The sequence below is a fragment of the Meriones unguiculatus genome, chromosome 1 (assembly GCF_030254825.1).
Source record: "Meriones unguiculatus strain TT.TT164.6M chromosome 1, Bangor_MerUng_6.1, whole genome shotgun sequence".
Lineage (NCBI taxonomy): Eukaryota > Metazoa > Chordata > Mammalia > Rodentia > Muridae > Meriones > Meriones unguiculatus.
The window spans coordinates 139101262-139118104 of record NC_083349.1 but is presented as its reverse complement, the minus strand read 5'-3'; the positions used below and the strand labels follow the sequence as shown (position 1 = coordinate 139118104).

At 44.4% G+C, this 16843-nt stretch overlaps 1 protein-coding gene across 4 annotated transcripts in view; it reads right to left on the bottom strand.

Moving 5' to 3' along the window:
- The window catches only part of Dock4 (dedicator of cytokinesis 4), a 385661-nt gene that overhangs the window by 28403 nt on the left and 340415 nt on the right, over positions 1-16843 (bottom strand). For all 4 annotated transcript variants that reach the window (XM_060367419.1, XM_060367426.1, XM_060367422.1 and 1 more), the window contains 6 exons: positions 15726-15819; positions 8952-9100; positions 6190-6276; positions 4588-4692; positions 1449-1590; positions 60-226 (listed from right to left, as the gene is read on the bottom strand). In XM_060367419.1, coding sequence (XP_060223402.1) covers positions 60-226; positions 1449-1590; positions 4588-4692; positions 6190-6276; positions 8952-9100; positions 15726-15819 — 744 coding nt within the window. The remainder of the gene's footprint in view (positions 1-59; positions 227-1448; positions 1591-4587; positions 4693-6189; positions 6277-8951; positions 9101-15725; positions 15820-16843) is intronic.

Here is a 16843-nt window from a genome sequence, read left to right as displayed (position 1 = left end):
GAGAGCTCAGCCTGGGAAAGCACAGGAGGAGGCAGCACGATACAGAAGCCGCAGCCTACCTTGAATTCATTGTCCTTGTCTTTCGTGCCTTTGTGGAATGGTCTGTCATAGCGGAACTTCCAGATGTGATTCACTTTATAGAAGCTTTTGATGTTGTCCGGAACCCCCTCCCTCTGCAGGACCTCCTGGCTCTCTGGGATGGGGGTCACAGCATATATCTGCAAGTCTAGGATTGAAGAGTCAAGGACGGCAAACAGCAAGGCAGTCTGGGTAGCAATCTAATGTTTCCATTTCAGCCGAAGTCACTTTAAAAAACCCGAAAGCTATGACTATCATAAGCCTTCATCCAACTTCAGGCCTTGTTCTAGTCCTGAGTGTGTGACTCTGACAGCACGTATGCTTTGGCACCTCCATGACCTGTGAGTGTACAGATCACTAGTGAGGCTGGGAACAACAGCTGGGGTTGGTTATTCAGAATCACAATAACCCAGCTATTATACACGGGACACTTTCATTTTTGGTCTGGTCATGGCTCCTAAAATTTATTCATAATGATATGGGAATCGTCATAAGACTATGAACAGAACACTGACGAGGATTTGTACTTGCCAAGTGTTGCCATGACCTTAGCCTTCTGAACTGTGACATCCATTCTCCAAAACCAGTATAGGTAAGAGAGTGGTTAGTTGTAGTTCCCACTTTAAATACTGTTTTGCTTATATAGTTACTTTCTTCCCAGAGGAAAAGAGCAAATATTTTTTTTCTTAAACAATTTCTCTCTTCTCTTGCCTCTAGATTTCTGTTTTGAAAGTATATTCATAGCAGCCACTGGAAGTTTCCCTGCCCTCTTTAAAATCACTGGTGTTCGATGGATTTCAGAAGAACTGATGGGTGATTTACCTTTGTGTCTGAAGCCTACATACTTCCATTTGGGTTGTTTGTGTGTGGATGGGGGTGGGGGAGGCTGTGAGTTATCTGCTGTTATTAAGTCAGAGCCCAGAACATCACAGCTGAGCCTCCCAAGGAAGCAGGATCGCCTTTTTTTCTCCTTTCCTCAATCCAGAATTAAATCATGAGGGGAAGAGGGATAGAGGATGTGCAGTAGAGAATACAATGCCACCACTTCTTGATCTGAAGCAGTTTCCACAGGAAGTCAGAAGAAAACTGTTCTACACGAAATCTAGTAGAAAGGAGCTTCAGGAGCAGGGCTGGGTCTGCAGGAGGGTCAACTAAAAGGGAGAAAGTTCCCTGGCAGATGTTTAAGACATTTCTTTCCAACCTCCATGACACCATGATGATAACTAGCACTAAGCTAAATCCAAGATGGCGTGGTCTAGAAGTATAAGGGTGTGGCATCTGCAAAGGGAGCCCTGGCTGCAGCACTGTGCAGGACGATGCCCTGGAGCTAATGTCAGGCCCCTGCCCGGTGAGCCCATCAGGATGGATACATTGAGCCTCGGCCTGGAAGATGGTCTCGTCTGGCTGGTTGGCATGCTGCATGGCGATGGCATGGGGGAACTCATTCAGCATTCGCTGTTGGAAGGCCTCCAGTCTTTCGTAGTCATGCCCTCGACATACAAACTCCTTATTCTGGGGGTGCAACCAAAAAAGGAATTAGGAGGATAGCACAACAGGAAGAAAAAAAAAAAAACATGAGTGTAGCGATGACTGACCATCTGCTCCACATCACGTCACTGCAACTCCGAGAAAATAAATGGGGGCTGTCTCAAAAATATGCCATGAGTTAAACACGCTGGGCCAAGGGCAAAGGTTCACTTGTTACTGATTTCACCAGACCCAACCTCATGCTCTGAATCCCAGGCTCATTTGCATGGGGTGTGGAGAAGGCCTGATGCTGAGCATCAAGATGAGAACCAAGCAAAATGTCTTCAAATGTCAACAGACCCATGTTGGAGATGTTTTTATAAAACTGACATGAAACTCATACCCATGAATCTCCAGTTTCTAAGAGAACAAAATAATGCAATAACGAAAGACCCATTTTACTGCATTTTTATCTGAAAGTTTCCTAGATCAGCTTTATACCTGGCCTGAGAGGGCAGGAGGGCAGCCATTCCAGCCTTTAGAAGGATGGAAGGACCAAAGGTCCAGAAACATCCATGCCGTAACCAGCATAGCTCAGCTTGCTGGGGCTAGAAATCTTCTTGGTGGGCCTTACTAAATGTTTGCTTGTTTTCTTTAGCTATGTTATGTTATGTTATGTTATGTTATGTTATGTTATGTTATGTTATGTTATGTTTTGTTATGCTATGCTATGCTATAGTCTATTTGTTCTAGAGGTCAGGACTCCCTCATTCAAAGAAAAATGATGAAGATTAGGGCCAGAAAATTGGCTCAGGGGGTAAGCGCTTGCCACGCCTGAGGACCTGAACCCAGTATCTGGGCTCCAGATGATGGCAACAGAGAACTGACTCCTGCAAGTTGCCCTCTGACCTCCACACATGCCGCATGGCGCTTCTCATCCCAGCATGTAACTAAAACAACATAGTTTTATAATGCCAAGAGCCATGTGAGCCGGGCCACAGAGCTGCAAAGATGTGAATGTTTTTAAAATATGTCCCCAAAGCTGGTTAGCTGTGAGGAGCACCCTTTGCTAGCTAAGCGACCACGAAATCACAGCTGTTGAGCCAAGCTGCAGCTGAGAGCCACGGTGGCGAGAACCATTCCCCACCCGCCACTCTCTGACCAACTCCCTGGCTTCACCTGTGTCCACCTCTGGAGCCTGAGATTAAAATCACATCTATTTTAAGCAGTGGGGGGAATCGAACTAAGGGCCTCCCGTGGGCAAGGCGAAGCATTTACCAGATAAAGCTACCCCTTGCGCATCTGGCCTCAGTGGGTTCTTTAGCGTGCAGCAGGTGTGTGCACTGGTTGTGTTTCTGTTGCTGTGTAGTAATGCGCTGTGTAGATATATTACCTTTGGCCTGTCCACCCATCACCAGATGGTCCTTGGCTGTTTTCCCACTTTTTGGATAATGTGAACAGTGCTGCCATGGACATTCGCACACAGACCTTTATATAAGTGTTTTCAGAGTTTGTTCTTAATGACCGAGAAGCAGATTTGCCCAGTTATAAGGGTTAATACTTTCCATCTATGGGGAAAATAACTACTTAGATTATGTCACTGCGTCAACATATTAGAATTTTTAAATGTGTCCTGAATCCATCAAACAACAAACAGACATTTTTAATCTTGATATTTGTTTAATTTGGAATTTTAAAAAAGGGAGGGCTACACCTTGGATTTGAAGGCTGCCATGTTCCTCAGAGACGAGAAGGCAGCCTTTTCCTTTCCTTTTGAAGAAAATGACAAATACATAGAAAAAGCTACTTTTCCAAAGACTAATGATAGACACATCAATTTCTTCTAATTGTCTATTAAACTAAATTTGCTCAATTTGGTCAATGTGTGGTTCAGGTGCTGGCTAAACTTCCTTTATAACCTGTGCTTCTAAACTACTTCTACCTTTTGAAAACCTTGTCTTTAAAGATTAATGTTCAGAACACATTAGTGTATGTATGTATATCTGTGGGTGTTGAATCGGTGCCAGGGAGGCCAGAAGAGGGTGCTGGATCCACTGCAGCGAGTGTTAAGTCAGCTGTGAGCCACTTGACATGGCTGCCGGGAGCCAAACGGAGTCCTTCTGGAGAAGCAGCCAGTGGAGCTGAGCTGAGCCATCCTTCTGGCCCTGGGTACACTTTAACTACAGTAATTACACGGAGTAGAGAGGATTCAAGGCTGCCTTGGTATACGCCTGCAGCTACACTCACATTTTAGTCGGGGCTACATGACTGCCCAGCGCGCCTTCAGAACATTTACCACCATGGGCCTCTTCCATAAAAATTTAAGAAGGTGTATCACATGGCTGGTTCAGTACAGAGGTAAACACACCAGTACTGATGTTTATCAGTGTATGACACATAATTTATAGACTCAAATAGACACTTAAGACACGTAATTTATAGACACTTTTCCACAGTTCCCTAACTGAGTAAATGAACTCTGTTAAGGAGTGTTTTAACACAAGGAGGATATTACAGATGGAACTGTATGTGATCATGTGTCCAATGCTCACTCACATATGTAAATATTATGTGCCAAACATAAAGAAGAGGGACGAATTAAGTATTTTATAGCTACCTCACAATGTCCGGAAATTCCCCTTTACGGGAACAGTTTATACTAGCAGTAAGTTAGATGTCTCTGCGGGGTGATATTTACCTTTTTATAAGGTCATCAAAAAGGCCAAACAGTACTTTTTGCATGGCCCTGGGGTAAGATTTCTGTTTGACGAGACTGTGACTCCATTAATTCCCAAAGTGTGTAACTCCAAGCTTTCTTATTGCCCTCCTCTGTATTCGCTAATGTTAACCATAGAAACTGCACATGAGCACAACAGTGAATGCCACAGTTCATAAGGCACATTAAAGACTAAACATTCTAGATTAACAGCTTCACAAATTAAAAAGGTAAAAACGTCCTAAAATGTCACTAATGCCTTAGTTTTCTTGATTGGAGGATATGAGAAGAAGGGATTAAAGCCAATTAAGTAGTGTGTTACTTACTCTTAAGAAAAATGGAAATTTTTTCCCATAAAATCCAACTCTGAAGAATTCAGGTTCCAGACGCTGCTGGTCCATGATTTTGTCATACAAAGAGGCTTCCATCATCTAGGAAAATATAGGGGAAGTTCTGTGAAGTCCTTCCCACATTTCAGCCAGATCAGTCCAAGAACATGTCCCTATGTACTGGTGAAATACTTTAGTTTATGCAGAACAGAACTTCTGATTCCCTTTTAGTGCTTTCAGGCGAGCACTAACCACAAGCCAACTTTGTAAACACACACTGAGTAAAAACTTCAGACTTTGTAGGCTACCTCGTTTCCCTGACACTTTGAAACTCGCCAGGACTCAGGGTGGAGTTTACTGACCCTTTAAAGGATCAAGGGTTTTACTACATGTTACTACCAGAGCAGACTTGGCTTGGCTGTTCCTCCTGCTGCTCCCTGATCCTGCTGGTTTGTCAAGTGGTCAAGAGAAAAGAGACAAGAAGAAGTTGGAGATACGATGAGGAGACAAGGAACTCAACACCCCTAGTCAGCAGGAAGTAGTCTAAAAAGAACTCAATGCCCCCTCTCCCCTCTGACCTTCTGTCTCTCCTACCTGGTGTTGGGGTGTTGGAATGGACTGGGGTGATGGACATAGAACCCAAATAAAGTAACGTAAACAAGCATGACTACAGCAGACAATTATAAGCCCATCAACGAAATGTTTATTTCCTCAAGATGTAGAACAAGTAGCAGTCAACGGGAATAATTAGAAGCCAAGCCGTTCTGGACAATTCTGTACTCACTCACCTACGGCCTGCTTCTTTCTTGCACACAGTTATTCAGGACATGTGGAAGGCATAGCCTTGCATAGGAAGGACCGGGGTAAACCACCAACCCGAGCCAAGGGAGGTGTGCGGCACCAAGTGCGGTCTAAGCTAATGGCTCTTTAAGTGTTTCTTTTGACGATGCTCAAACTAGATAGCAAACAAAGCTTATGGCTTCCTTTTTGTGGTATTATTATCCCTGGGGTTTCCCTGAAAGACTAATACTGTACTTGACGGCTTCCCCACTCCCTGTAACAGCACCCCAAAGAGCAGTTGGTATGAAGTGTGGTGTTTGGGGTTTATAAAAATCTTAGTGACTACGGCACCCAAGGGCTCTCACTGGTAAGCACTGTAACTTCGCTTCTGTTGCAGGGATGGGATGCCAAGAGAAGTTAAATGGCAATATTTTTATGTAAAGCTGTGGGCTCTGCCAGCGTCAGCAAGATGAACTGAAGTACAAACAAGGTTCCCCCCACCCCCTTTAATTTTCAAACTAGGAGAAATAGCAATGATCTGCTGACTATGGCAAAATGCTACGGCAAAAATAGAGGGTCAGTTCCAGCAGGTGAACAGGGGGCTCGTGGCTGTGCAAGCTGCCATGGTGTATGCGCTCATGTCTCCAGTGGCAGCTTTGAAAGTGGAAGGGGATAAATATCGTTATCATTTAAACACTTATCTTAGGAAAAGTTTCTGCAAGCTCTATCAAGAGGGTCACCTCGCTGATTTCCTGTATCCCCATAGAGAAGTTCATAAAAAAGTAGTGCCCTGGCCTCACAGGCACCCCGGTACTTTACCCTCATCTTGCTCAGGCTCCTGTAGTCGTAGTAGCTCTCATATTGCTCTGCAATCTTCCGGCACAAGATGATGCCATTCTCCCAACACTGTGGAGACAGCAACTCGAGAGTCAGCCTTCCCTGCATTTATGCATCCCCACCCAAGGGCCAGGTGTGATGCCAAGTCCTTATGGCAACCTAGAGTAACAACTATGCCACCTTATGCAAGAAAGCAACATTTGATTAACGTGCAACTTATTAAAAATGTTCAGGAGAGGAGAGGAGGGAGGGAGGGCAGGATCAGGAGGTTGAGGGAGGGGCTACAGCTGGTAAACAAAGTGAATAAATTGTAATAAATAAAAATTAAATAATTAAAAAATAAAAAGGAAGATAAAGTAAAAAAAAAAGAATGTTCAGAGAGTTGGGAATGACAGCTCCTCATGACACTCATGAGTACCTGGTGCAAAAACAGGATTTTCCTGTGTTACATCACACCCTGGAGACAGCTGCAGTTTCACAATGGCCATGTCCATAGGTGTAAATGGACTCTCAGTGCTGAGGAGGAAATTAGCACTGACCCCTAAGGTCCTGTCATTCAAGCTGGGCACCCTGGGCTCCTGGCTTGGCCAACATGCATTTACAAATTGTGAGGACCTTTAGGTTCTGCTTTGGTCAGTGTGTTACTTTCAGAAGAAACTTTTCAATTTAGTCATCTCGCACACTATCAACAAAGCTTTTTTCTTCAGAAGCCTAGACAGTATTTGCGGTTTTGGGGCCACACAGCCTTTGTCCCAGTTATTAAATTCATCTGTTACTGCATGAAGTCAGTACAGTCATAAGTGAGAATGGCTTATGTTCTAATAAGAATCTATGGACACAAGCCCAGATTTCATGCAGTGTCCACATGCCTCACAGTATTAATAACCAACCATTGAACACATAAAGGCTCTTGATAGCCTATTGGCTGTAAGGCTGTGGGTCGTGGTTTACAGCCCTGACCTATAGCACAAACTTCAAGGGATGAGCCAATACACGGGCTTTTGAAGTAGCTTACTGCTGAATCAACTGTGCCCATCAATGGGGTGACAGACGTTACAGCCAGACTGCCCTGAGACCAGCCGGAGAATATGTAGAGAGTGGGAGATCTTAGAACACTCAGTCCTAAACAGATGCCTCTACCTAATCCCTCCCCCCAGGGCCCAGGGAGCTCTGCAGAAGAGGAGGCCAAAAGAGTGTAAGGGCCTGAGGAGATGAAGGCCAGTAAGGAAACAAGGCCTTCTAAACACTCCAGGAAAGTCACACATATGAACTCATACAGACTGAGGCAGCATGCACAGGGCCTGCATGGGTCTGCCCCAGATGGGGTCCTAGAGCTGAGAGGAGAGGTGGACACATGCCACGCCCCGAGCCCAGAAACAATCTCCAGTTGATGACCACTTGCACATGAAAATTTGGTTTTCTCCAAGGGAGTCTCACTGGGGAAGCAAAGTAGTCTGAAGGGTAGGTCATATGCTTAGCAGTAGAGGGCCAAGTATATGTATAACATTTTCAGTAAAAGAAAAAAAGCTTACTGTACAGGAGGGAACACAGACATTATTAGTGCAGGATCCCACTGCAGTTAGATAATAATGACGGAGGACACAATGGGCTCCTAGGAGAAGCGATTTACTTGCACCAAAATGTTTAGGCACACCCAACTGTGTTCCATAGAGAAATAACGGCCCCTTGCTGTACTTAACTCTCTGGTTCACCTTTGCGATTTGGAAGAGATGTCTAAAGCATCCAAGGGTTCAAGTCCATCGGACACTGTGCTCAGACTCTTCTAGTCTTCTAGAAGAGTCCAAGCGCTCGGTGAGGCAGGAAGAAAGGGGTACACCAAGCTTCACTGAGTGAGTGTGGGCCCTCCAGCATCCCATGCATTGCTAACTATGCAAGGGCTGTACACTCCTTGATAAACCCAGGCTCCTCAATCTTTTAAAAATAAAAGCAGAATGCTAAAGCATGCATCCAAATGTTGGGAGCAGGCAAAGGACGACAGCAGTCTTTAAGAGGACAGTGGCAGAGTGCTTTGGCCTGAGTGTTGTTTCCCGGAAATCCTTAAGTTGAAATCCCAACTCCTCAGGGATGAGGAGGCAGGGTCCCTGGCAATGAGAGACCTAGGGCCTTTAGAAACAGGCTTTCCGGAGTCAACTACTCTTCCATCTTGTGAACACAGGGAGAGGACAGCATGCCTGAGGAGTCCTCTGAGGCCTTGATCTTAGCCTTCTCAGGCTCCAGAACAGTGCCAAATAAGCAAATGGATTTCTGTTGTTTATATGCCATCGTGTGTATGTGTGTGTGTGAGCACGCACCCTTGCACCTGCATTCACATACATGTTACAACACATGTGTCGGGGTCAGAGGACATCCCGAAGGAGTCTGTTCTTTTTTTCTGCCAGGAGAGCCATGGGCATTGTTGGCCTCATGTCCTCAGGCTTGCCAGCAGGTGCCCTTACCAAGTTGCCTCCCAGCCTATGTGATCTGGTACTAGAATAGCTAGAGTAGACTAAAAGAATGTCACTACTTCAAGATCAGTCAGAGGTGACGAAGAGCTTGGACATGTGGGAATTTCCCAGAGGCCTCATTAAAACAACAGATTCCCCAGGCCCAGGACATCACTAATCAGAATGTCTAGGGGGCAGGATGGCACAGACACTTTAACAAGCTGGGCGCTTCTAATCATGCTATAGTGTGAGGAGCGGAAGAAATGAAAGCAAAGACCACGGGCTGTCACCGCCACCTACTTTGCCTCTGTCGAAGTTCTGGATGATGGTGAGGTGCAGGTGCTCCTTGCGCTGCCATTCGGTTTGCATGGGGTAGGTCAAGAACTCCCTGAGGGGCCGATGGGACCATTCCAGCAACTCATCATATAACAGGAGGGTGTAGGCAGCCTCTAGACACCACGCAAGAGGACAGGAAGTCAGTAAGCACCCCAACCAGTTCCCTTGCCATTGAGACTGTTTGTCCCAATCTCAGTACTTATTTCTGAATTTCACAGCATAGTAGAAAAATGTCAGGACCACAAGGAGGAGCAAGCTAACTAATGGTGACTTCTCTTAGTGACAGCATCATTAGAGATCTGGATTGGATCTTTGGGTTTCTATCATCTTCTGTATCTCTCTTCTGCTTTTGTTCTTGCTACAACATTCACATGCGCTGGGCACAATTTACCTGTTCAAGAAGGTCATGTTACAGCCACTCAAAGGTGGAGTGCGGACATGCCATTGTTTACAGGGACAACTCATGGGTATATCTCTTGGAGACTAGGAGATTTTCAGAAGGAAGCTAACTAACTAACTACTGACTACTAACTGTGCTGGCCAGTTTTATGTCCACTTGACACTACCTAGACTTACTTTGGAAGAGGAAACCCGACTCAGAAAATGTTCCCACCAGAATGGCCTGTGTGCAAGTTTTGGGGGGCATTTTCTTTTTGTTTTATTGTGGGTTTTTTTTTCCTGTTTTTTTGAGACAGGGTTTCTCTGGGTAGCCTTGGCTATCTTGGACTCACTTTGTAGGCTAGGCTGGCCTTGAACTCACAGAGATCCGCCTGCTCTGCCTCCAAGAGTGTTGGGATTACAGGCATGTGCCACCATACCCAGCCTTGGGAGCATTTTCTTGATTGATAATTTGGTTTGGAAGGGCCCAGTACCACCCTTGGGTGGGTGGTCAGGATGGTATAAGAAATCAGACTGAGAAGCCACGGGGAACAAGCCAGTAAGCAAAAGTCCTTCATAGCTTCAGGTCCAGCCTACTTCAGTTCCTGCCCTGTCTTCCATTGATGATGGACTGTGATGTCAGATTGAGATAAAGTCTTTCCTCACCCAGTTGTTTTTGGTCATTATTACAGCACGAGGAACCTTAACTAAGAAGGCAATGAACTGGCTAATTAAGGAACTTAGATTTATTTTTGAATAATAAAAGGCTGTTAATTTGAATCTGGAACACACAAAGCATAGCCATAATTTAGAACGAGGCAAAAAATCCAGAGAAAGCTGAATGAAGACAAAAGGCTAAACCAAACCAAACACTGGGGGAGAGGGATTAGTTGGAGGGGAGCAAGTGCTACATGCATTGTAAGATTAGCCCCTCCTGGCTGAATCCACAAGGTCTCAACTCACAGAGTTGCCTGTGCCTCCTGAGCGCTGGGATTAAAGGTATGAGCCACCATGACCAGCCTCTGGCCCCACAAATTTCAACAAAAACACCAAAAGCACTATGTGTTTGTCCTGAGTGGATTTACTGCAGAAACAGGTAAAATGATTCTCCATACATACAAGATGAAATGACATGTGCATTTAACGTACCATTTGCCATTCTACAGGTGGCTACTTTTCCTGAATAAAATGTATGACCAAATAGGAATAGTAATATGAACCAGAACTCCCTGTCATAGAGGAAGGGCTATAATAATATTCCTTTGAACACGGTGACAGTCAACTCATTTTCTTCACTGGAGGAAAATGCCTAAGCCTTATGTCACTATTCCATTTAACTACCACACTTCATGTCTCTCCAAAGATGTAACAGTAACTTTAAACAGAATTATCAGCACATGGTAAGTCTTTTCCCTTATTGGACTTAAGGTAAGTATACACCAAGCCCTAAGGTACTAGGCCAAGTTCTATGCTAATACCAAGATTTGGCCATCTCCAAACACCAAACAGTAAGGTAAGAAAGGCCTAGAGTTCCCATCACTTTGCGTTTGCCTCTTATGCAAAAACGACCCAGGAAACAAAGCCTCTAGCCTTTACCCTCAGCAATGACCCTGGTGAACATAAACAGACATTTTGTAGCAGTCCTATAACCCAGCATGGCTCTCTAATCCTTGTCCTGTAGTATGTCCCCACTGCCCATATAGCCTTCTCTCAGTCTCTGTGGCCAGATGCATTCCTGATAAACATCCAGCAATGGTTCTCAGCAGCTAAAACGATGCATTTAGGTTTCCAAGGAGGGTGGGGTGTGGCAGTTCACTACCTGGTTGCGACCACCATCTTGATCCATCATTTTGATTCAAGTAAAAAGAACCCAGCCACTGCTGCATTTAGGAAGCCTTTGCAGCTTCAAGGCTTCTAAGCCTTCAGAGTTGAGGCCTTTGAGCTCCTCTACCAGCTGTTGAGAAGCTTTATATTCCCCCCCCCCAAAAGTAAATAAGTAAATAAATAAATAGATAAAGGTTTCTAGCCTGGCTACTACTTTCCCAGACACACTCATCTTTAGAAGGCCAGGCACAGGGGAGATGCTGACAGATGGCCAGAGGAAGCTGAGAACTGACTGCTGGTGCTACGGCAAATCATAACTGCTTTAGAATCCACCTGGGAAAGTGACAACACACAGCCGAGGAAGGCGTGCACACTGAGGGCGCAATCGCTCAACAAGCAGGTGTGCACGCTGAGGGTGCAATTGCCTAGTGTACTGGTCAACGGAAAGCATGCATACCTGCACACATGATACCCCACCAGGCTGATTCTGAAGTTACAAATGTTTCAGTGTGCTGCTCTATGATCCCTTTTCTGTTCTTTGGGACATGACATGTATGGAAGAGAGATGGATTCCAAGGAAGAATCTTAAAAAGCTTAAAATTCTAAGCAGAAAGTAACATGGCATGGTTACCTATAGGCCAGTCGATTCTTCTGACAAGTGTTCAGTGAGGAAAGAAATACACAAAAAGAAATAATGCAGAAAAGCAGAAATGAAGGAGGAATGCAAGGCAACGTCCAGGAAGGATGCAAAGAGGTCAAAGCATTCCAACAACTTCACTTTCTTCAAGGACACACACACAAATAGGCACAGGAGAGAGAAAACTGCCAGGGCCAGGGAAGTGACTCAGACGGTAAAGACTCCTAATGGGCGAGCCTGGTGACCTGAGATGGGCAAGAGAGACCTGACTCCCAGCGCTTCCGTGTGACCTACACACCTGTGTGGTACGCACGCCCACACAGACGCATCATGCACATACCCATTAATAAACACATTAAGTGAGAAGTGACATGAGAAGATCACACATAGCTCATGATTTGGGGAGCCTGGAACCCTGAGCAAATAAAGAAAAAGCACCCACCTCTGACATCTCAGACAAATTTGGACTTTCTTGTGAAAAATAAAAATAAAAAACAAAACACACCTAAGCAGATGTGGGACAACTGCCTTCAGCTCACTCCCTCAAGTCTTAGCTTATCAAGTTTGTAAAGTAAAGCTGTCCACTATACTGCACGTCCTTTTCATGATTCAGGCCTTATCAACATTGAGGGAAAATTTCATTGCTGACTGCACCCAGCAGGGATGTGTTTATTTAGGTCTTATATTCCTAGGTTTTCTTCTAAGAGCTGAGAGGACTAAGAACAAAAGGTCAAAGAACTCATCTTTTCCTGGGAATTACCTGTCTTCCTAAACACATTCACACAACCATATATATATGTGATTGCATATATGTATATTATATAATACATATGTAAAACATAACTAATAAAAAAAACAATTTGATAAGTACTTTAAAACTGAGAACATGGGGCTGGAAAGATGGCTTGCTGTTCCTCCAAAGGTCCCCATTTTGGGTTCTAGCATAGACGTAAGGGGGTTCACAGCTGCCTGGGACTCCACCTTTAGAGTGGCTCCTCAAGCACCCACACATATGTGGCGAGTGTATGCACACATGTGCACTCCTCTCCCAAATCTTAAAAAATATAATAAAACAAAAGAATGGGGAAAGAGCCAGAAAGATCAGCTCAACCCATGGATAAAGTATGGCAGGCTTGGCATTGGCAAGGAAGCTTGAAGGAAAAGAACCCAGGACGGGAGCTACTTCAAGGAGAAAGAATCCACAGACCTCAGGACTCAACCCGAGGAGGTTAGAAAAGAGTGTGGGACCATATTCAGGTCTCCAGACTATAAATAGAAATGCTACAGTTGTGGGACCAGCAAGAGGCCCTAGAGGCACGTTAAATTCTAGAACTGTTACTGAAAGGATTTCTTTACTCAAAGACTGAGTGGCAGCCACAGTTTGAGTTCCCTGGAAGAAGAGTGGGGCAAAGCCCTCAATTTGTCATTCTCAAGCTCATGAAAAGGATTGTTGTTAAGATGAACAAGTATCTTCCACTCTATCTTCTCTGATAAGCACAGCGAAATACAACAGAATACGTAATACTTAGAGGAGTTTGAAAAGTAATTAAGAACAAATAGAGCAATTAGGAAAAGCCACACTTGAAAATAATCATGATGTGTTCAGTTGTATCCTTTTATTTTCTGTGTTTTATCTCTCCCATCTCAGACTTTCTGCAATCGGGATCAGGCAATGGCAGCTCCCAGAAGAGCGTTTCTCTTACAGAGCTGGGAAAGGCTGCAGCAGCACAGAGCTCTTCCTCTCTGTTATCCTCCCCATCTTCCAACCTCAGCTTCACAGCCAGAATCCAAAGAACTGGGAAAGAATGGGGATCCAGGGGAAGACAGAGCCCAAGAAAGAGCTTCTCTTTTGTCGGTGAGGCTTTGGGCCGATCTCTAAGGTGCATATCTGCGAAGCAGACCATGATTGACGTAAGCAGCACGCAATGGGCTAGATCTAACCAACAGTCAGAGACTCCTCACAACCTCTGATGGTGGTGTGGGAACTGAGGCTTAAATCTAACTGGACTCATTTCCAGAATTAAAAATAACAATTCTGACAGAACTTTGCTGAATCTCGTAACATAATGTTCAAAAGGTCCAGGATGTAATCTAAAATTACTTGGCATTCAAGAAACCAGAAAACTAAATAACCATCCAAGAGAAAAAGCAATTAACAGATGCTAACCCCAAGATGACTCACATTTTAGAATCTATGAAGCAGCTATTGAAACCATGCTCCATGTAGTAATGTTAGCTCCCCTGAACAAATGAAAAGAGGAATTCTTTGCATAGGAAGTGAAGCTATGAGAAAGAAAAAAAAGGGGGGATTTTAGAGTGGAATGATACAAAAACAAAGTAAGTATTTCATTGGAAAGATCCAGTAGCTGAACAGAGATGACAGAAAAGAATCAGTGGTCTTAACATAAAGCAAAGTTAACTATTTGGCCTAAATCACAGACAGAAATACGGTTGAGGGAAAAATGATTGGGTCCCTGGAGTTATGGGTCAAAGAGCAGAGGCCAAATACTCATTCCACTGCAGTCCTGAAAGAAAGGGTGTGTCTGTAAAGTGTAATATATTTTGAGAGAATGATGCTTACAACCTTTTCAGATTTGGTGAAAGGAAGACATTTATAGATCAGAAGAGCTTGGCAAAACCAAACTTTTAAGCTTTAAGAAAACCATGCCCATGAAAACCACAATCAAAGCACCGAACACCGAATACAAATTCTCAAAAGCAAACAGATAGTATTCTACAACTGGCCACTAAAAATCTACATGCTTCTCACCATAAACAGGGAGGCCAGGAGGAAATGACAACCTTTGAAGTCTGAAAATGAACCTACTATTCCCTGAGAATTCTGACTGCAGCAAACATGGCCTTCAGCAGTGAAGCTGTGCTATGGTTGGGTTCAGGAATGTCTACCAAAGACACTCTCCCCGCCCCGTTTTAAAGCTTGGTCCTGGGTTCAAGAGATATCTCAGGAGTTCAGAGTCCTTGTTGCTCTTCCAGTAGACCTGGCTCTCCCGTTGGGTGACTCACAACCACCTGTAATTCCAGGTTCAAGAATCTACTCTCTCTTCTTTCTTTGGAGGGTTGGTGCACATGTATGGCATTCACTCACACAGACCATAAAAAGCCCCTAAAGCAGCAGCCTGGTTCTTACCTCCATGTTGTGGAGAGACGGCTGGAAGAGGCAGGGCTTGCTGGAAGGGTTTAGATTATCAGTGTCATGTGGAAAGAGATCATGAGCTCCTGTTTCTCTCTCTCAAGTCACAGCCATACCAGGGGTGGCTCTGCTCCACACTCTCCCTGCTATCACTTGCTGCTGTGCTCCAAGTGCAGGAGCAGCGGGCAAACTAGCAATGCGCCCACATCTCCAACACTCTGAACCACAACACACTCTTCTTCTTTACGAGCAGATTATCACAGAAACTATGTTTCAATAATAACAGAAAGCTGACTAGAACAAGAGGAAATAAAGATATTCTTATATAAAGAAAAATTTGAGAGAACTCTTCACTGTTCAATCACTATGACCATGAAAAGCAAAGCCTGGCTCTAGGTGATGGAATTTCCACTGAAGACAGATTCAACACACATACCACAAGTAAACGCAGCGCAGGGCAGCTATAAAGATCCCATGCTGAAATGAAGACAGCCAAACACTAGGTGCAAGCACACTGTAAAGTGTTAGGTATGCCCTTTATAATCCCAAGGGCAATCTCTGAAAAGTCGTGCAAAGACAGAGTAAAATGCATGGTACTGAGAAACGTACATAGGACTAAAATGCATTTTGATTTTGGAAGAGAAGCACCTGAATCTTCATCCCTAACTGTGAAAAGCAGAGGAGCCACATGGCACCCGTCTGTAGCTAGCTCACCCCCCCACCCCTATCTGAGCCCCACATGAGGTACCTGTGAAGTTCTGTGCCTTGAGGTGCAGGTCGTAGAGCTTGTGGATGTAGCGAATGTACATCTCCTCCTTGTTCAGCTCGGTCTTATAGAAGTTCTGTGGAGAAAAGTACAGGCCTGGTGTTTCCTCAGTACCAAGGCCTACAGATATTTCCTTTGACTTGTTAAAGCTCTGTGTCTTCAAGGTCAAGAGAACTGACACACTTTTTTTTCCTCTTATCTTTTTCATAATAAATCGAGGGGACTAAATGTCAGCAGCAGATTTTTCATTCCAACACTGGGTTGTACATCTGGCAGTTAGTGGATAAGACGGAGATTCCAGGGCTATAATCAAAGGTTCAAATTTTTTTCTTTCACTCTCTTTTTCGTTTCTTTTTCTTTAAGGCAGGGTTTTGTATGTAGCCCACACTTGCCTTGAAGTCATACCTGGTCTTCCTGCCTTAGATTCTACATGCTGGAATTGGCCCTGTGCCTAGATGTTCCCTTGTTACTTTCCATTATTTTTTCTCAGTTTAGCTGTCAACTGGGCAACCAGTCTATTTAATTAAGGTATTAAAATCAAATTACCTGCACATTCAATACGCTGCCCAGCACCAGGGACGCATTTTTTAACTTCACTTAAACTTTTTTTTTTTCCTGAAGAAAGAACTCTCTAGGACATAAAGTAAGGATGTGTGAACAGAAGAGTTCTCTTGCCAGGCATAGTGGCACCTGCTTTTAATCCCCACTGACAGCAGAGGCAGGCAGATCTATGAGTTTGAGGCCAGCCAGCTTTACATAATGAGTTCCTGATCAGCCAGGGCTATACAGAGAAACCTTGTCTCAAAAGAGAAAACCATGTGCTGGAAAGAGTGACAGGTTCCTGAAACAGAACAGGCCAGGGGCTCTAGAGTTTCTATCGCTGATGAGCCAGTCAGGAACTTAACAATCAGCTCTCGAAGGCACTGACGGCCCTTTATCTGACTGGTGTCCATTCTTGGACCCAAGGGTTCTTTCCTCTATGTGGACACTGAAGGTGAGTTGAACATATCTTATTCTCAATCTATACCATTGGCTCTCTCCTTGCCTTTCATTTCCTGTAGATCTTGGCATTCTTTAAAAAGCCAAATGAACAATGCTAC